Source organism: Bombus huntii, chromosome 17, assembly GCF_024542735.1.
Source record: "Bombus huntii isolate Logan2020A chromosome 17, iyBomHunt1.1, whole genome shotgun sequence".
Lineage (NCBI taxonomy): Eukaryota > Metazoa > Arthropoda > Insecta > Hymenoptera > Apidae > Bombus > Bombus huntii.
In genome coordinates this window covers 2,953,853-2,975,592 of record NC_066254.1, presented here as the reverse complement: position 1 = coordinate 2,975,592, position 21,740 = coordinate 2,953,853, and the positions used below count along the sequence as shown (strand labels likewise).

The 21,740-nt window shown below is 33.7% G+C and overlaps 2 protein-coding genes and 1 long non-coding RNA gene across 6 annotated transcripts; 2 read left to right on the top strand and 1 right to left on the bottom strand.

The window, feature by feature from the left end:
• Positions 1 to 142: 142 nt before the first annotated feature.
• Positions 143 to 2,201, top strand: LOC126874916 (ejaculatory bulb-specific protein 3-like). Its single transcript, XM_050637426.1, has 3 exons — positions 143 to 302; positions 631 to 870; positions 1,763 to 2,201. Exons 1-3 carry the CDS (start codon positions 296 to 298, stop codon positions 1,960 to 1,962), a joined length of 447 nt encoding a protein of 148 aa, XP_050493383.1. The 5' UTR covers positions 143 to 295; the 3' UTR covers positions 1,963 to 2,201.
• LOC126874921 (uncharacterized) lies at positions 2,102 to 6,782 on the bottom strand. Of its 4 annotated transcripts, none has more exons than XR_007693107.1 (3): positions 4,891 to 6,782; positions 3,859 to 4,733; positions 2,102 to 3,765 (listed from the first exon to the last, which is right to left on the bottom strand). It is a non-coding gene; the product is annotated as an uncharacterized LOC126874921 (long non-coding RNA). The 4 variants fall into 4 exon arrangements; XR_007693108.1 differs by having other exon boundaries at positions 5,092 to 6,782; XR_007693106.1 differs by having other exon boundaries at positions 3,859 to 3,967; positions 4,474 to 5,481.
• A 4,041-nt stretch (positions 6,783 to 10,823) lies between these two features.
• LOC126874951 (protein sneaky) lies at positions 10,824 to 19,959 on the top strand. Its single transcript, XM_050637497.1, has 6 exons — positions 10,824 to 14,261; positions 15,421 to 15,636; positions 16,060 to 16,361; positions 16,664 to 16,851; positions 17,332 to 17,858; positions 18,954 to 19,959. Exons 1-6 carry the CDS (start codon positions 13,971 to 13,973, stop codon positions 19,599 to 19,601), a joined length of 2,172 nt encoding a protein of 723 aa, XP_050493454.1. The 5' UTR covers positions 10,824 to 13,970; the 3' UTR covers positions 19,602 to 19,959.
• The last annotated feature ends 1,781 nt before the right edge of the window (positions 19,960 to 21,740 follow it).

Below are 21,740 nucleotides of genomic sequence, written 5' to 3'. Positions count from 1 at the left end.
TAACACGAAGACAAAGGTATAGAGTGGGTTTTCAAGTAGCGATCGGCTTGTGTGAGTCGTCGTTCTTCCCACCTTTGGCCACCTTCAACCTACACGAATAATCCTACCACCAGAGACTGGATCATATATAAGTATCATGAGCAAGAGGATTTCTACAATCGTAGTTTAATCGTGGCTCACACGTCCAGGTGAATATCTGGCGTATTTACAGTGTCTGCTGTTTCGTGAGTTACTGAGTATCCTCGAGTAACGATAAACATAAGTAAATATAAAAGTCAACGTTCATCGTTTTATAATGAAAGGTTAGTGGTCAGCTGCGGTTTACATTGGCTGCAATTTTCTGATTTTCAAATTTCCAAAAACGTCCAAGTACAACATTTTCTCGTAACTATAATTTTATTACTTGAGAAGCTCGGCCCAAGTTCATTGTCGTTGTAAAGGAAGTAAAGAACGATCTACAGTTTACATTCAGATCAGAAGTTTTACATTCAATACATAAATGTGGTTCTGCTGTATCCGATTCTTCTATAAATAGTTCTTCAGAGAGTTTGCCATTCTGCAAAATTTGTCGAAAGGCCGTAAAATTTACAACGTGTGTTCTAATTATAATTTTCATTTTCTCTTTGGTAGCTATGCATCAAATACTGATCTGTCTGTTCCTTGTCATGACAATCGTCTACTCGCTTGCTCGACCCGACGACTCGGCCCCGAACGTGCTTTCCAAAGATCTTGCCTCTACAGACAAATACCCAGCCAAACTTGACAATATTAATGTAGATGATATTCTGGGCAGTGATCGCTTGTTGGCTAATTATCACAAGTGTTTGATAGGCGATGGAAGATGCACTGCTGAAGGAAATGAAATCAGAAGTAAGTGATAATACACTATATAATTCGTCTTATTGTGGAAAATATCGAAACGTATTCGCTATTAATCGTATACATGATATTTTTAAAAAATGTTAATTAATTATCCTATTTAACATTTTACGATCTGAGAAAGAATAATTGTAATTTGATTAGTTTCGTAATCTATATACGTTTTTTATGCTATTACATATACCATATATATTAATCGTCTTTATATATGTTATAAACAAAGCATCACAACGTAGTAATAAATGATACAATACAATGGTAAAGAAATAAAATAAGGTTTGAAACAGGAACATATGTATTGTACACTATTAACTTCTAGCTCATATAATGTTATAAGAAATAAAACTTTTATACACACATATTCTACACAAAAAATTAATACAATTAATAATAATTGTGTACTCTATTAGTAGAATATCTACTTTGATTCTGCTTTGATTATGTGACATTATACGACTTTCAAATAATTTCTTATTGTTATTGCAATTTGTCATAAGAATCACATTGTCACTAGTTTTATTTTTACTCTCAATACCTTCATATTATCAGCTTCATTCTATTAACGTGTTAATTCAATCATTTCTATATAATATATATCTACTATCATAAATGAAACGAGAAGCAAATAATTGCACTTACACATCAACTATCCATTTCTTTCTTTAAATTTCTAATCTATCGTTTAAGGACAAGATCAATTTGCTATATCTTTTCAAGCGCGATGCAATACTCTTTGACATTTTATATTATTTCTCTAATCAGAGATATATATTTATGCCATTGATCAGTAAACAAACCATCGCCGAAATGTTATCCATTATTCTGCAATACCTTCACTTGTTTTGAAATTTAGTCAATTGATGTTTCTGTTTTCACCTTTCAGAGATCTTACCCGAAGCTCTGGCCACCGATTGCCAGAAATGTACTGAAAAGCAGGCAGAAAATATTAAGAAGGTGGTCTTCTTCTTGATCGCGAAAAAGCCAGAGTTGTGGGACCAACTCATGGACAAGTACGACCCTGAAAAGAAATACAGAAGTAAATACGAGGAGCAAGTGAAGAAGCTGGGTGTAGCAGCTAATTAAACATAATTATTCGAACATAGGAGATTCGATCTTATAATTGTTTAGGAACAAATGCTATTCCAGAAATTATTCACGCCCCTAATAAACACGTAAACAACGTAACGATCGAATGACAATAGACAATATTTATTTCTATATGCAATGCAAGCGAAAACAAAAAAAAAAAAAAAGAAAGTAATCTCGAGACGACGAACATGTAATTTTATAATGCGAGAGAAATAAAAATTGATTTGAACAAACGTGTTTGTATTTATTTTCAAAAAATAAACATTCCCAGGAAAAATTGGTCGCGTTACCCGGCATTCGTCGTTCGTACCTTCCTGTTTTCGATTTCGCTCACGAAAACAACTTGGTTTCGAGTGATTTCGTATTCATCGAGTGACTTTTACTCGGATCGTTGTATCATTTTCAGCTTTCAACCAGTTTGGAACATCAAGCGACTTCAAAACTGCCCATTACATAATTACGAAAGTGATCTTGATAATTTTAATAAACACGATGTCGATATTACGCTGTAGTTTTCCTCGTGTCTAATAATTATTAACGGAAAGATGTCATCGTTATGTGTGTTGCAATTGAAGTGTACCTGAATATTAGACGAACGCGTAAATTCATAAATAAGTTAAATGAGAGAATATTTTTTATCGAAATATCCTTCATAGTTTCTAGATTCTCGTAGTACCAGCTTATGGACGTAATTGACTTTCAGTGTAGAATTAAAAGAGATATATTTTACTATGATATTAACAAAATTAATCATATAGCAATCCACTATGTTCGCAAGTTCCTAGAAACCAGTATTCTCTTCGAATTTTACCGCAGGATGTAGCAGAGAATCTTGCCTTCGTATATGCTTTGTTTCATGTATACATTCTTGAGACCTTAAGGACCAGGTACCTTAATTCTAATTATATCTAATTATGTGGCTAATTACCTTCTTGTAGGAGAATATTTTTCAGCCACTGGTAGTTTGCTGGTAATTAAAAATCATAATCACTTCCTTGATCATTTTAACGTTATAAGTAAATAAGTATAGAACAAATAGAGTATAATTAAGAGTAAGTTCAATGCTTTGCTGACGAGTGTCTGCAAATAGCTACTCAAGTCTTTTTACCGTTGCGGCTGCGTGTCGGCATATAGCCACCCGAATTTGTTCACAGTTCCGGAGAGTTATTTTGAAGTAGTTGGCGTACGTCTATTTTTCTAAGTGATAATCTTATGTGTATGTACGCATGGGTATAGTAAACTAAACAGTATTATGTTTCTGATGAAAGAAAATTATAGATCTTTAGAAATCTTATCTTCCGTTTAACGTAAACTCGCAATGCAGGATGATGGTCGAGTCAGAACGAGTTTCAACCTTTCAATGGCATTGCCAGACGAGTCAGCAAGCTTTTTATATATTTTATATACTTTTTATAATACCTTATGCACGATGCTTAAAAGATCTAGAAAGGACATGTTCAATAGTGATAGTAGTGATGACAAATATTATTTTGAACCTGACAAGATAGAAGATGATGACAGTGCTTCAGACAGTAGAAACAATCTCCGTTCAACAAACGGTACTGTTCAGATGTTTCAATACTTCTAGTGATAGTGACAGTGATGATGAACTAAATATTGAAGAAAATAATACAAGCTTCAACAATGAATAACGCAATCGTTCAATGTGTATATATTCTCAACTGCGCGCGTCAATACCTCTCGTCCAATACGCCCTGTTCGCATATACGTTTCTTAGAAATAAGCTACTCATCATCCTCTTTTCTTTATTTCCACTCGCCGGCAAAGTGAGAGATCCTAGAACAAGAGGTTTGTGAAAGCGAGAAGCCATAATTTTTTGTGATAACATCGTTTAATAGAAGACGAATATAGATATGATTAATGCTTCACCTTAGTGTTAACGACCCTGACGTGTTATATGCTGTTGGGTCAATCACTTGTTCATTTACCGCTATCCTGATCCTCTCACTCGTTCTCTGTGTTCTTTCTTGTCCTGTTCCTTCTTATGTAATTTATACAAATTTATGAAATCTATATAAATCTACTTCATTCTGTAGTCGACTCTAATTGATTTTTTCTTAACTTTCTGAAACTCCTTTTTATTGCCAAAGCAAAGTACAACATTGAGATATTCGGTGACAAATTTAATATTTTTTATAGCTGAATTATTAGTAAGTTAATTAATCGATTCTTCCCTTAATTTTCTTTAAACTTTCTTCTATTACCAAAACAAATTATAATATTTCTCTATTCACTGATGGACTGATTCACTGTTCTCAATATTATTCCAATATTACCTTCAAATATTGTATCATATAATGACAGATAAAGTACAGAGTGGATATTACATGTAACGCTTTTTTGTGTTCTACATTTTGCAGGTCATGTGACTACCTTGCCATTTTGGTGCCATAAATGATGGTATTGATTCAATATAGTAGTTATATGAATTGAAAATAAAGTCTTCTATGAAGTTATAAATAGAATATTGAATAGATTTTATACTTACAAATATTTCCACCTGAGAAAATTGCAACATAGTTTATAGATAACTCCAACACAGCAGTAAAGAGACCAAAATCGCAACAAAATGAGCAAGAAAACCAGCAAAAAAGAAACAAAAGGACCAACAAAAGGATCAAAAAGATCCACCAAAATTTACTTTAAAGAAATATGTCAACTTTTAGAAATCTTGTATGATGTCTTTTGTTTTGTTTTGGGTGATATGTGACGTTCTGCAGTATCTTGAAATATTCCACAATGTTCTATGATGAAAGGAAAGAGAATTTTGTAAAGATATATATATATATATATATATATAATTTATATATTACATATTATATTACATATATATATATATATACAGTAATATATAGTAGTATATAGCAATATATAGTAATATAGCAATAGGTTATAACTTACAAGTTGCATAGTTTTTAGGTTACTATCATTTTTCAAATAGTAGTATTCAAAAATATTAATACTTGTATCGTTTTAGTCAGTAATCGCATAATAAGTCAATTATGTCATAAATATTGTCAAATTATGTCATACAAAATCTTATATGTCTTATTATAATACAGTACATAATCTATATTACATAAAAAGAGTAGAATAACTTACGTAAGAAATTCATTTGTTTCATGAATTTTGTATGAAAATAAATATCGAGAAAATACAATAGCATGGTACTAATAGAACAGAATACCATTAACACACAATAACGTAATAAATACGCGTCTAACGCATCTGCGCCCTGGTGACAAAACTAGAAATTAAGATTTGAAATTACCCCATTTCGCGGGGAGTAATGTTAAAAAGTGGAAGCAGCTGTAAACAATTCGTTGCCATAAATGTGAAGAATTTAATACACATCGACATTTCATCACTTTAAAATGGTGAGAATGTTAACTTGAATTGTTTTGTACTCAGAGTTATTGACATATTGCAGATACATCATGGTCATTAGTATCCTTTGGCTTATTCTAATGCTTTAGGTTAATTCTCGTATGCTCATTTAGACAGAAACAATCTAACTATGTCCTATGATATAAATAATAATAGATATATAGTAATAAAGTGAGTACTCCGCAATATGTTAACAAAATTTATAACGATTTATCGTATTTCTATGTAAATAGACGGATATCGAAATAAATTTAACGAAAATCGGGATGGTGGCCGGGTACTGCCAGAAGATGACACGTTCCTGAACATATCTGCTGATAAATCTTGAAATAAATATTTGAAATATCATTTCACGCTGTGTCACATTGGAAAGAGGAAGCAACTGACGAAAGCTGGTCGTAAATGTGAAAGATTTAATATACAACATGGTGGGATGGCTTCAAAATAGTAAGAATTTTAATTTGACTTATTTATAATCTAGAATAATTTATAGTGATTTTTAGCTTTTCGATGTAAATGTATGCTTATTAGTTTTCAATGAAAGTCACGTACATCGAGAAACACAAATCACGTATTATTGGAATGAAATACTTTTTCCTTTTCACTCCCCTTGACTTTTTTTTTGATAATCTCTTCCGTATCTTTTTTTTGCTTTTTTTCTCTTTTCTTTTTTTCCTTGCCCTTTCTTTCATACATCGAACTATGCTCATTAATGAAATATAGTTCAAATAATAATTTTACGATATTTTATTTTCATTTTATTCCTCTAAACTATATAAGCTCACTCGTGTTTACTTCCTACGCGTCTCCCCGCGTTTAAGTCTAACATGTTATTACCTTTTTTACTTCGAATTTAATATCGAGTTGTTGAAAACATAACCCTTCGTGCACGTTTGACCTTCCAGCGACCTTCCCACTCCCTACCAACCGAACTTCGATGTGTAAATCGCGTTACGGAGGTCATTCTACCGACTGGAAATCTAAGCGATTAGACGTATGTGTCAGGGTGAGCCCTTTTCTATTTTACGCAATACTTATTTTTCTAACGCTCGAACTCATTCTACTATTGACTTCATCTAATTAACTAATGTTTTAATTCATTAATTTGTTACAATATACTATTAGGTTATCTTTTTTCCTTTGATTAACTTTTTGTTTATCCCATTTGTCAGTAGTTCGTACAACGAGTTTCCAGAAACAACTTAACATTGATCACTGCTTCACTTTATATAATTGTTTGTTTGTGTAATTTGTTCTTTTTATACATTTATTTTAATGTTTTCGTCTTCTTCTGTTTGTTGCTGTTTGTTTGTGTAATTTGTCCTTTTTATACACTTATTTTAATGTTTTCGTCTTCTTCTGTTTGTTGCTGTTTGTTTGTGTAATTTGTCCTTTTTATACATTTATTTTAATGTTTTCGTTCTCAGATTAATGTTTTATGTTAATGTTTTCCTTCTTCTGTTCTCAGATTATGGTTTGATTGCAAGGACAGCATGGAGGCGTTAAAGAGATGCCACGAAATTCGTAAGGACGTCATGATGTTGCTTAATGATCAATCTGATAGATTCTTATGCAAATATGGTAATATTTAATTTATTCTAATGAAAGCAGACGTATTTATACATTTTCATAACGTTCTCTTTTTAATGGACAGTTGATAATACTTATTTGTTTAATATAATATACAGGGTGGTTGGTAACTGGCGGTACAAGCGGAAAGGGGGTGATTCTACGCGAAAAAAGAAGTCAAAAATATAGAACAAAAATTTTTCGTTTGAGGCTTTGTTTTCGAGAAAATCGATTTTGAATTTTCGCTCGGTACGCGTGCGGTACGTTATAACGGATCTCAGTGTAAATCGTTGTCTCGATGGAAAAATTAAAAAAAAAAAATTTTATTCAATATTTTCGACTTCTTTCTTCACGTAGAATCATCCCCTTTCCGCTTGTATCGCCAGTTACCAACCACCCTGTATATTTAATCGGTATACGTTCTTACAAATAATTCGTAATATCAACGCTATTAGTACGTGATGTAATAGAATTGTAAATAGTTTTATGATCCATTAAGAGTACAAAGATAAAGATAGACGAGATTAATCACTTTGTTTATTTCGGACATATTAAATAAGTTCTGTATTTCAAATAAGTTAAATGAATTTCTTTATTGCTTGACATTAACATTAAATTCTTTAAAAATCTATTTAAGTGAGAAATTAAAATAACTTTTACATTTTGCTGCATTTTCGCGAATTTTCCATGCTAATAGTGTCATTTCGATCTTCTTCAATTTGTGCTATTTCTGAAACGAATACGTTCTACGCCTCGCGTTTTCTGCCTGATGCACAGGTATCTTGAGCTAACAACAAAAGCACCCCATATTTGATTAATACGAAATACATTTGAAACTCTAATAACGGACATTCAGAGTTACAATTTTTACAAATTGGGTGCATTGCAAAATACTCATAGACATTTAGTACGTATTAAAAATAGTTTCTAATGTATAATTATATTATATATTATATATTATATATACTATATACTGGGTAGTTGGTAACTGGCGGTACAAGCGGAAAAGGGGTGATTCTACGCGAAAAAAGAAGTCGAAAATATAGAATAACAATTTTTCGTTCGAGGCTTTGTTTTCGAGAAAATCGACTTTGAATTTTCGCTCGGTACGCGCGCGGTGCTTCACGCGTACGGATCTCACTGTAGATCGTTGTCTCGATGGAAAAATTAAAAAAAAAAATTTTTTTATTCTATATTTTCGACTTCTTTTTTTGCGTAGAATCACCCCCTTTCCGCTTGTACCACCAGTTACCAACCACCCTGTATATATTATATATTATATATATTGACTATGTTATATAATATAACGGCATATTTTATATTCTTAATAATATGATATTTTGTTGTGTGTGCTAAAGGAATACTAGTTCATAGTTTTGAAATAGCAGTATTTTCATAAATAAACACTCGATAGGAAGAAGAAAACTAATGATGCAAAAAATGACACAGAGTGTTTTACTTCTTTCTCTTCCCCCATTCCCTCTCATAAAGCTTTTTTACAGAGAATTTTTGTGATCGCGCGCAATGCGATTGGTAGACTCAGTGTTTGCTCGTTGTATTATTTTTGATATTCTTCAAAGTATCATAGCTCTCATTAAATTTAATTACAATGATCATTTGCGAAATTAGAGTCAGTGTGTTCGCCGATTATTACTTGAACGGACGCGTTACTGGTCTTTTATTTTTCTTTTTTTTTTTTATATCTTTTTTATTAAACATTCGCTTTCGGTAGTAGAGTCGCAGGTCTCGCAAGAGGATAAAGCCACTCTTGAAGCTCAAGAATGTAAGTATTCTTGTTTATTGCATTTTAATTTATTTTATTACTCGTATTTAACTCGAACTACTATTAATTTCAATATTGAAATAAAAGTTTAAAATTTCAATATTGAAATATACAATAAAAATGTCTAACTTTTATATATATATATTTTTATATTTATATATATATTTTATATATATATTTTTATATATATATTTTTTATTTATATAATTAAACTTCATAGGAATTTCAATTCATTTTTATATGAAAATTTCAAGTTTGCGTGAAATTTGAATTTTGAAAATATTTGGATTTAAGTTTTTTAATAATCAGACGTATGTTTTTAAGAACAAATTATAATATTCCATGTTTTGTTACAGTTTTCTTCCACTCTTTATTTCTTCTATGGAATTGCATGGCTCCACCTTGATAACGGCCTTCACGATGACCTTCCTACCAAAGCATCGATGATCCTGTTCCTCGCATCTAATGGTGAGTCGCATGCATTTTTGTTCCTCTGGTCACTCAATCATGTCGTAGGATGATAGGTCCGAATCGACACGGGTGACTGGTTGTATTACGTAGAACTTTTGACGAGCATAATGACCGCGGGTGTAATACTCGTGAGTAGTAACATTTATCGACTGTGTTTTATGTATTAGCTCAGGATAGGTTTTCTTGCATGTCGCGGTTTTAAATATTGAAAATAATGCATTAATATATAAGGAATTTGTACGAAGAATATAATGTTGATACATATTCGTTATGATTATTTATATAATTATATTCAAATAAATAACGAAATGATTTTCTTTAACTACTTTATAGCGGAGAATTTCGTTCAACATTATTATCAACATTATTTTAAGGCTTATGATGATTAGATTTAATCTTTATGTTCTATTTTACGATAGAACAGAACAAATGCATTATTTGTATTCAGTATTATTTCTTTTATATGTGAAATATGAAATATGAAAGTATGAGTAAAGTTTAATTTTGCCTTGCCGATAAAAATGTATCAAATTTCATGTGCAAGAAGACACTTCGCGAGAGGTAGATTTCAGAATCAAAGCACGTTTTCAATGTTTCTTTGTATTTCCAATGTATGTTTTGATAAAGGAATCGCCTCAGGATATTTCTATTCAATATTCAGTTAATGTATCAATAATCATCAAGTCAGAGATCAAACTAGACCATTATCCGCTTAGATGCAAAATATAATTGTTAATCATACTTTTAGCATAGGATTTTTAGATTTAAGCCTTTCCATGTTCATTGCCAGGACCCCATTTAAGTGCCCAGATGCTACTTGAATGGGAGAAAGGCAATGAGCATGATGACTAGTTGATAATGTTGCGCGGCAAACTTTAGTGCCGGTGGCGTCCCGGGACGTCTCTCTAGTAGTAGATTTAAGTTCCAGAGGGCATTGCGCCCGAAGAAAGAAGAGGCCACGAGCCGAAGAGGCCCGACAAATTGTCATGGAAGAGGGCAACTACTAATGTATTATAATTATATATAATATAATGTTTCTTGTTACTACTATGTCACTATGCTCGTTGTTAGTATTTTTTTTTGTCCTGGCCGATCTGCATGCCGGCCCTCTACCACATTGGGCAAATCGCGGAGTTTTTATTAGTATTGCGAGAAATTACTGATTACGTGATACTGATACATATTAGAGTTTTTCTTGTATGCTTTAAAGCTTTTTCCTTCGTTTAATGTTAGATTTGCAAGTGTTAACGTTTTATTAATTTTATAATATCGTAGTTTGTTTTATTTATTTGAGATAGGTTTTTCTTCCTATATGAATATTAATTTTGTTTTAAGAATTAGTCTTTCGGTATTTTATCGTGATTATTTTAATTAACTTTCCAGTTAGAGTTGCGTTGATGAATGACCGCGTTTTTGAAAGTAGTGTTGCGACTATATCATGCCCAATCTTCTTCAATCACTGGACTATGGAACCACGTTCCTGCTTCTGGATCATCAGATGCAGATTCATCAGTAGCCTACCATATGGCTACACTGGACTCGCTATTAGTGTTGCGAACATGTAAATTTGAGTGCATAGAGTAATAATTATTAATGTTACGTAAATAATTCACGCGGGAATTTTCTGTTTCTTTTTGTCAGTAGTAAATTAATTAACGTTGCAAAAATAATAAAGCACTCGTCGCGATTTGCATTGAGAAATTTCTGTTTTATAGCTACGTATAATAAATCAAAGTTGCGAAATAAAATGGATATTCCACTTACGGCTGTTCGGTTACACCGAATGGTTCATGGCTCTTCTGGCTTGCAGAGTCATTTTCTTTCTCTGTTTATGATTGAAAATACTGCTATGATATGTTGTTGTTTGTTAAATAATGAATATTTTTTGGGTGGGAGTTCCATTAAATAATTTCATATCGCATCTAAGGAAAAGTAAAAAAATATAGTCAAAAAGGAAAAAAGATATTTTTATACATTATCACACTATTAATTTATTTGAAAAATACATATGTCTATGTTTTTAGAATTAATAACCTGAATATTCGTTATTATAATATTTATCTTAAATAACAAATATGAATTGGTTATGAATCAGTTTGGTAAATGAAGTTGTTAGAAGCTCGTTATTAAATTAAGTGTCATTGGATTGTTAAGAAATAAACCAGGTGATTTTTATCTGTTCTTTCTTCATCTTAGTACTTCACTTCAATTTAAAACCCAAGTTAAATTTAGATTCAAATTTTTCAATTCAAATCCTTAGACTGAAACTCGTGTCTTGATAGTTTGATATTTTCTTGTGTCTAATATGTCTTCCTTCCAGGTGTTTTTCTTTAAATGTACTAATCCAATAAATGAGTATGTTCCAGATTGATTAACTTGTAGGAAGTATAAATTATGCATATGGAATTTTAACGACCTCTCAAATGCCTATGAACGAACGACTGGAATAGTATAGATTTAAAAAAAATGATTTAAGGAGAAGTAACACGTATGAAGAAGTCATATTTGAGTCCCTTCTATTGGTATCTAACTATATATATTTATAGAATTGTACTAATTTTTGTATGGTTTAAGTTTGTTTCAGGATATTGTGAAATCGACGGAATGACATTTACGTCCCTCGCTTGCCCTATACAATGGGAAATACAATTTCCCATTCCATCCCTTTGTGATAAATAGATCTTTTTTATATCAGACCCCCATAGATAGACCTTTCAAATTTTCTAGTCAGGACTTGTAAAAGAACCTTCTGAATCCTGACCGATATGGTTAATGGAGAAGCCTTCAAATTTCTCACAAGTAGGATTTAAAAAGGTACCAAGACTAGTGATAGTTAGGATCTATAAAGATCCTGTTCACGTCTCTGATACATAGGACCTATAAAAGAATGTTTTATTTTGTTTAAATTAATTTAAATTCAAGTTCGTTTCAGAAATTTCTACAAGACTACTAGGAAGATACAAAGTATTTACAGATACATGTATAAAGAAGAATTTCACAATGCACAACACTGAAGATATCATAAAATAAAATTTCATAAAATACCCATTCTCCCTGTCCCTTTATTATGTTTAAATATATGGTAATTAGAACTCACGAGAGTTCTGTATTAGGTAGAACACAGAGGGGGTTTTGAAATTCGTAGGTAAAACAATTTTAAGCTGCTTTTGATGCTTGCAATGGTTTCAATGCTTCCAATGCTTTCAATGCTTTCAATGCCTGTAGTTAGATTTGTATTAAGTGCATGCGTGATTATGGGTGGCATGTGAATGATGAAGAAAATTAGTATAATTCTTCATGATACGCATTTTACCTTTTGTTAAACACTTTTAAGCGTCAAGTATTCTTCATTTCTTTGACAATAAAGATGTAAAAAGAATATACTGTCTCTTAAAGAAATATAATTTAGTTTAAGATTTAATTTGTTTTTTACTTTTAGATGTCGAAATCGGTTTAGTTTCTCGCGTCAGTTTCCTTAAAGTTCCTTTTGGTTTGTCGTTTGCGCAGCGACCGAAGAATCGAACGTTTCGCAAACGCACACGAAAAGTAGAATTTGCTGTAATTTTTTCTACGCAAAAGTAGTACATTTTTGCGTAAAAGGAGGGTGGATGGGATCGTGGATAGGGTGGGTCTCCACTCGCAGCAACCTCCACGTGGTGAGACCTGGACACTTAGTATTATTTCATATACAATTGCTAACTGTATCATTATATGTGATAGAATTATGAATTGTATTATAAATAATATTATGAGCTGATTGGCTGTGATCGCGATTGTATCATGTAGTTGGAGCATTTGTTAGATAGCTTCATCGATTTCTGCATAATCATGGATTTCTACCTCGTAGTTGTTTCATACTGAAACATTTCAATAGTTAATAATATCATGTCTTTCCAAGTTTATTCTACGATATATTAAATTCTACGTTTAATTCTGTGTTAAAATAAGCAACTTTTGCACAAGTATTCGCATTGTAGTTGTATTGTTCACAATCTCTTAATAATCTACACAATAAAGTTTAATCTTAATTTCAAGCATAATCAACTGTTGTAACTTTCTTTTGTGAATCATTCAACAATTCATTAGATCGTCTGCGTTTATGCGTGTAACGAACGGAGATCTCATGGCTACTGGCTTTTATCGTTTTCGATTCGGTTGGGATTAAATAGAGGTTGAAAACTGATATGACATGTAGATAATTTCTATGTTCCCCTTAGCAAATCGCAGATGGCGTAAGAAACAAGTCTGGTCTTTTTCGATGTCGGTATTTCAGAACCCGTGAGACGTAAATTCTCATTTCGTCAAGTGTCGCGTATATCCTTTATGTCGACGATACGATCCACTAATTTGCCGATCTACTGTTAAAAATTGTTAGAATGTTGGTAAAATGTAGGCAATAAATACGAGCCATGAAAAAGTAAAGGTCGCTAGTATTGATTCGTTTGTTACTTAGAAAGCGGTAGCTTGAGGGGCATCGAGTTATCGCATCACCAAACAGAAATTCTCTTACATAACGACTGTTGCAATACATAAATTTTCGATATCTGTCAAGGTGCTCCTTGACGAAAGTCCCTATGACTTCACGATCGACAGATCTAACTAATACAATTACGAGGTGCTTCCAAGAAGGAGATTCTAGTATAAGGATTCAGAAATACGTGTCAAGGATTTCTTCTTTAACCAACGAAACGACGATACTTTGACTCGAACGAGTTGCATAAATTGATTACACACAATTACCAGATAAACTCTTGCGTACAAGATACTAGAAATGCCCGGAATGGAGAATGTAACCAATCTCGGTCTTCGAGTGGAGAAATTCAAGAAAGATTTCCTCAAGCATTACCAGGCCAAGTTTCCAATCTTGTTCCGTATTTGTTTTGATCCGATAGGCACTCATAAGAAGTCGCGTGCCTTTATCGGTTTCTTGCTCGGATTTTTTATGGCTGTTCTTCTATACGAATGCATTATCGTCGACCTGCAGTTCGACGCGTATACCAGCGTGTACCTTGGTGGTATTTTGATTACGATGCTGTCAATTGGATGTGCCTTGTCGATTCAGGTGATAATCAACTCTTCCGGAATATTTTATCTTTAAAAACAATTTTCCTACCTATTATTCGTAGTAGAGACACACCACTTTTGTCGATACTTTCGTAAAGCAAGTGTAACGCAGGTAAAATTTAAGTGCAGTTCCACCGAAAATAAACACATGATTTATTGTTTAATTAGTAACTTTCCACAATACAATTTCCCGTGTACTCGAGATTAGAAAAGAAAAATTAACAGTCACTGCGATATATTTCATGATACGTCTCTCGAAGATTACTTCGTAACTAGTTTTTCTCGGCACGTGTCCAAGCTCGTTTAGTCATTGGAAACTTCATTAGCAAAGTAATGCTATTTGTCAAGTAATTGCGATTATATCCGCTGCGTATAGCTGCAATTGATCACAATCCGTTAACTGATTGCGACTGTTGTAATTAAGCCTGATTCGCATGAACGAGCAGCTCGTCATGATATAACACTGAAATCATTCTTTAACGTATTTAATGGATTCCACATTTGTTTTTTGTCACATTCTTCGTATACATAAATATTTCTCGTGCCGTACGTTTTAAATTTTAAATCAAGCAGTCCTTTATTTATAATTCCACGCACATTTTTCATGATTTATTTACAATTCTTCCATCTGCTTCGGATCAGATATTATTATTAGCCCTTAATGGTCCAAGTGTGCTTCTCAAGCACCACCGATGTGCGGCGCTCTACTCTTTAAAATCTGACACTTAAAAACTTCCAAGTCGAAGTATGATGAAAATAAGTTGAAGTTGCCGGTCAATATTCACAATTAAAAGTCAGTGCATTAAGGATTAGATTACCTGCATAAGATCTCGGATACCTGTTATTCAGTTTCTGAATATTTATAATATTTACAATAATAAGTAACCAATATTTAAGAACGAACCTATTCGATATTTACCATTGTTAACACATCGCAGGCGAGATACTTTGCGAATAACAAAGTGGTGGTTACTATGTTTTGTCAGTAGCGTAAATTGCTGTTGTTTTTCTTCAAATTTTTGCACGATATATTTCATATTTTAATAAAAACGCTGAATATCTTATTGGAAATATTGAAATATGAAATTGGATATATATATATATAAAAACTTATTTATTATTCATTTAATATTTGTTACTTATTTCTAACACAATAGGTGAGGTGTATTTCCATCTTGACGATACCAGCGTTTTTTGGCCGAGCGGGTCGAAGTATGTTGAGAGCACTGATTTTTGGATACATCATTGCCGGACCATTGTTTAATTTAGTGTATAACGCTAAAGAGGTGGTAAGAACATTCGGCTGCACTACACAGTTGACGTACAACCTTACCAAGACAAGATTTGATTTAATGTTCAAACCGTTTCAACAGGTATATCTACTATTCTGTTAACAACGAGTAAATAAGTGTAAATTAATTCTTACAATGTCTACGCGAAACGTCGATTTTTATTAGAAAGGATCAAAAAATATACAGTATCAACTAAATAGAATAAAATATGCAGCTTCATGGTTCCTGTGTTTTCTGCAAATTGGGGGGCTCAGGTAACACTGCTCGTTATATTTTAATTAAAATTCATATTTTGAGCGAGGTCATATTAAAGCCAAAATAATTTCGATGCTTATTACGATTTCAATGTTTGTCGGGTTACACAATTTAGAATAAAATTTTCCGAAAGCACAGGAAGATCCAGTATGATCCAGATAGGGATACGTATGTCTGCGTGATTTTTTTGCTACGTTGGCGCCAGTTACGAAAATTCCTCCTATTTTTGATCGTTATATTTATTAAAAGGCGATCCTTGCTATGAAAGCGGATGCAAATGAGATAAAAGACACGCTTTCTTCGGTGAGGGACTTAATGAGCCCGATTGTCGAAGAAGTGGAGGGGGAGGAAGAAATGTTACGATTAAAGGAGGAAAACGATTATTTGGACGAGTTGCAAGGTGATACAAAAAGAAGCAAGGAAATCGAAGAGAAGCACGAGAAAAAAATTGAAGAAGCCAAATCAGATGCAGAAATATTTGAAGCTAAATATAAGAAAAAAATCGAAGCTCGATGCGAGGAGCAACTTAGTCGTGGTGCAGGAAGATGTAGGTATGTTTGAAAAACCTGTTACATATCTTGCAATTTATAATACCTTTCAATTTTAATATTGCCCGAGTATTCCAATCAAAATATTTGGCAACTTTCGCTAATTATAAAATTGACCAAATATTTATTTTATTTCTATCATTTATTATTTATACTATCAAATTACGTTTATATTTTATTTAATTTTATTTGAAGTAACGCTTTTCAATTATTTAATGGAAATTACAATACATTTTTTTTTATAGGTTTCTCGTGAGTTAGAAATTTAAATTAATATTGTCAAATATGTACAAATAATCTTAAAGGGACATGTTCGGCAATGCTTACGACAAGTGTTACGAAGCAGTGAGCGTATTTGTTGCTTGGCTGTTGTGTTGGCCGATGAAATTGACTTTCGTCTGTAATCTGGTTCAAGCACTGGGTGGTTCTAGTATCTGTGATCCTGAAGGAAAGGTTGATAGTGGCATCGGCGAAGGATACATCGCTTTGAAAAGTATTATTATAAAATTATTGATTTTTCCAGAAAATTAAATGAAAAAGAACGGAAGATAATTCTTTACCAATTTTCCTACTATTAAATATCGAACGGAAATTTAATATTATTTTAAAATAATCGTTTTACAAATATGTCCAAGCCTGATGCGATCTATTTTGTTAGAAAAGATTCGTCTTTTTCTCTTATTAGTCACGCGCGAGCCACTTGGAAGACATAGAACTTGATCCATGTCTTTTAAAATTACCTTAGAATTTATTATTATTTATGTCATCTTCTCGCGACGAATGAACTCATAAATGTAAATCATTTGCTTCCCGAGAAGAAAATATTAATAAATGTCAATTTATGTAATTAAAATAACCAATTAACCAAAAGTGGAGTTGACCAGTTTGGCTTCTGAGAGGCTCGCACATCAGGCACCGTTTGTGAATCGCGATTTCCTGTGTTAAAGTTCACTCGTACGATCTTTCTTCGAAGGTGCTCGGGACGAATTCAGCCGAAGCTTAAAGGACGCGAAGCTGCAGTACAAAGTGAGGAAGCCGCCGGTGATTTTGGATCTTCAGGATTCGGCGTATGCTGCCAGAGCGGTAATACACGAATTCACAGTGCGGAGAAGATTGTTCCAGTCCGTGATGACCATCGTAAAAAGATGCTTGTCCTTCGTGTTTCTAAAAATCATTCTCGACGCTCAGAGATACCACGACGAATATTTGAATGACATTGAGTTCGACAATATATATGTGTCGCCCTATTTCCGCAAGATAGACGCAAGAAGAAGGGCACGTGGTAGTATGACTCTGTTGCCGTTCAAGAAAATCGAGAGGAGAAAGTTTGTTGATCCTTACAGTGTGAAACCGAGCAAAACCGAAAGGTCTCATTTGACTGGACAGATAGTCAAATTGCTTCTTGAGCTCATCACGGCCAGTGTTTTCGTTATTTTGGATTGGTTATTTTATGAAGTGTTGGATTTAATCAGGAGGCACGCTTATATGGAGTACGCTCAGGTAGAATTCATTTCTACAAGTAGGATATAAATAGGGTAGATCATTTTACGTATCAGTGGTTCACTATTAAGGAGTTGAAATGATAGATGATACATGCGCCACTCGAAAGTCTTAACACGTTGCTTATCGGCAGCCTTCTAATAGGCTTCACAGCATCGGCATTTATCGACTGGTTGCCTATAAATCGGCGTTTTGTTATTTCGGTTATCAACCGGCAGGCCACCGGTTTTTCCCAAATCTATTAGAAGCGGTAGAAGTAGAAAGATTATTAGACAGATTCGCACGTATACTGTTGATAATAATAGCGCGTTATCTACTTTTTCAATGTGGACAGCGATGATGGCGATGAGAATATGTCGACTCCGAAATCGATAATATCTGGAATCTTGAACTGATGGTCTGTCGTACGTATCCGCTCGATTATACTGCGAGTGAGTAATTTGTTAAGACTATTTTAGAAAATTATGCACGAATGACATTGACGTGTTTATGGTTCTTTGCGTTTCGATCGTGTTTTCAATAGTACGTTGCGCTTTGATCCAACGTTTCCTGAAACTCCCAAGTTTTTCATGCTTCTTCGGGGCAGACCTGAACAGCTTCGTGTCACAGTTGCACAATGAATAGTACGTGAAAATGGCATTTCCAGACCAGAATGTTGACGAAACGTCGCAACACAATGCAATGTACTAGTGTCAGTGAAAGTCATTTGTGCAATTACTTACATATTTTATATACAGGGCGAGTCTCCTAACATGACGACTTGAAATAACTCGTAAGTTATTCTTTGTACGAAAAAATGTTTCAAACAAAAGTGGCATGGTATCTAGGCTATCTAAAATATTAGACATTCCCTTTAAAAAACTGAACGTGGCCCTAGTATATCGTTAAAAAAGTAAGGTAATAAAAAATAAATTACAGCACTATGTACCCCTAGATATCATGCAACTTTTGCTTCAAACATCTCTTCTTACAACGAATAATTTGCGAGTTATTTATATATAGTTATAATAATAGTATATAATAATATAATGATACATATATATTTTGCAAAAGAATCTACAGTTCGCATGGTTCTAAAATAATGTGTTTTTTCAGGCAGGTCACCACGACCTAAGTTTGGAAATTCGCGGAACGGGGGTGATCGCATCATTGATCAGAAACGCGATTCGCGGTTTCAACGTGAAGAAACGAATTAAAACCGTGGTTTCGAACAGCGCGTGCCTTCCTCGACCCACGAAACTACCCGCTTACGTAATCGTCAGGATCTACGGTACCTTCATCGCAGTTTTCCTCCTGATCTTCGCGTCCATCTACACTGAGAGATTACGTCGTGGCATTTGCTCGTTCTTTTATCGAAGAAGAGAAAAGAGACGAGTATTGTACCTGTACAACGAGAGTTTACGACGCAGGCTCTCGTACACCAAGTTCATGAAGGCTAAGGTGAAGAATATGGTGAGAACGCGTCATTTGGAGAACGAGGTGAATTTCTGGTTGGCCGTGAGACTTAAATGGCCGGATCGTTTTGGATGGCTCAAGTACTTCGCCTGTGCCAGGGAAAGATGTTTAATCTGCGGCGATCCGGAGCCTAGAAAAGGGCCAAAGTACCGAGCATGCATCACTCCAGGCTGCCCCTTCTTGCATTGCGCTGAATGCTGGAGGGACGTAGGAAAGATTTGCTACGCTTGCACTGAATTTTCCGATACAGAAACGGAAGAGTACGACACCCAACGCAGTGACTTTTAGTTCAGTTAACCCGCTGTCGACCAAGCAATGGAATAATTCGTACAAATTGCCTAAGCGCAACATTATTGATAAACACAGTAACTCGCTCGACATGTTTGAAAAAATCCTTGAGACTCGCTTTTATAATCACAATGTTGAAATACAATGATAAGCAACAAAGATTGCAAATGAAATGCTGAGTTAATGCAACGTTAATCTTTAAAGAATTAAAGACTTGTTGAAGCTTTATAACTAAAGACATTAATTAATAAGCTTAATTATTGAATTATATTATATGGATGGTGGTACTGTAATTATAATCATTCTTTATTTGTGTACTAGGATACTAATTATTGAATATGAATGCATTAATCCCTTATTTATGTTTTTGGTAGCCACTTAAATGAGCATCAGCTGTTACAACTTGTATTTGTGATTTGTGATTAAACCAGTAGAATTTAAAACAAGGAAACTTAGATTTATGCCAAATCGATTGATTTTATTCCAATGTTTAACATACGATCAGAGATTACGTATTCTTTTGAGGAAAATACATATGATAGGATCAATATTACGCCTCGAGGTACCAACGATACTAGTCAAGATTGTAGGTAGTAGTGGCTAGAAACATTTTTCGGGAAACTATGATATCATCAGAGATGGTAAAGCCATCTCTACGTATAAATCTCACGTACCAAACTCGACAAGAAGTCTCAGATTTCATGAGGAAGAAACGAGAACTTAAAACGTGCATTTACTATGTTGGATTTATGAGGACTGTGATGCTCGAACGGAATACAAAACATTCAAGAGCACAAAGTAGGATCATTCCTAGTTTTATAATACAATGGTATTATCCGAGGAATCTCGCATCTCCATTAAATTTCCACGAAGCCAACGATGTATCAAGGTAACGTTAACATAAGTATAATGAGTTGCAGACGCGCAGCGATTTACGTCTGTTTCACATAATTCAAGGAAAGATTGCGACGAATCTACTTGAATACGACATGAGGTCTCGCAAATTGGTTAAATTCCGTTCACATACACGAAGAGGCAAGATGCTGTATGTTGTTATAAAGAGAATTTAACGATGATTGCTATAATTGTTAGTATTGTACAAAAAACAAAGTGCATAATACGTATACTGTTCTTATTAGCTAAAATGTTGTATCCGTGATTTCGTAATTGAAGAAAACTCGAGTTCTACTCATCTTCTTTGTAGCATTTTAACTTATGCAAGAAGGATAATTTTATTATTCCATCGTTTTACTGTTTTACTGCTTCATCAGTTTGTTATTTCGTTACTCTGCCATTTTATTACTTTATCATTTGAAGAGCGCTCGAGGGAAACGCGACAAACTAGGGTTAAAGTTCCTGGAAAAGGAATAGCTTGTTAGATTCGGAAATATAAGTTTCCTGAGTGCAGGTGACACAATTTTTTAATGTTCAATAGGGTGTAAAAATACGTATTTAATTTTGCAAGCAAATAAGAGGGCAATTTTAATAACATGGAATTGATTATGGAATTTTACAATTTTCTATTTTCTCATCTTATAACTCTACTGTTTTATAATTTTATTGTTTCTCTATGTTACCACTCTATGATTCTACTATTCTGCCATTTCTTCGTTTTACTCTACTATTTTCAAAATTTGTAGGGAACTCTGGTATTTCAACATTTTCATATGGACACCATACAAGAGGAACAATGGAGGTACCGGTCACCTGTTGCAAACTAAAATCGAATTTCATCCACGTTAACAAGAATTGCTCGGTTCGTCGAACATCGCGGCGCGCAAGAAAATGATCCTTCCGTGCGCATTTTTCCTAAGGAATTACGCGGTAGGTACAATTTCCTTTAGGTATGATAAGTAATTGGCCGCGATTTCGTGCTACTAACGAGCCATGCACGAGACATATAAGATCTCCACGCTAACGAGCTGGACGTTCAGTAATCGAAAAAGCCAGCAACGGTGAATCTCCGCTCAACGAAGATGAAGACTGTCCTGATTGCTGTCGTGGCTGCTATCTGCTTCCTGCTCGGTGAAGTACATTCCGAAGACAAATATACGACGAAGTACGACGACGTCGACATCAACCTCGTACTGAACAACGAGAGACTTCTGAAAGGATACGTGAACTGTTTACTCGATCGTG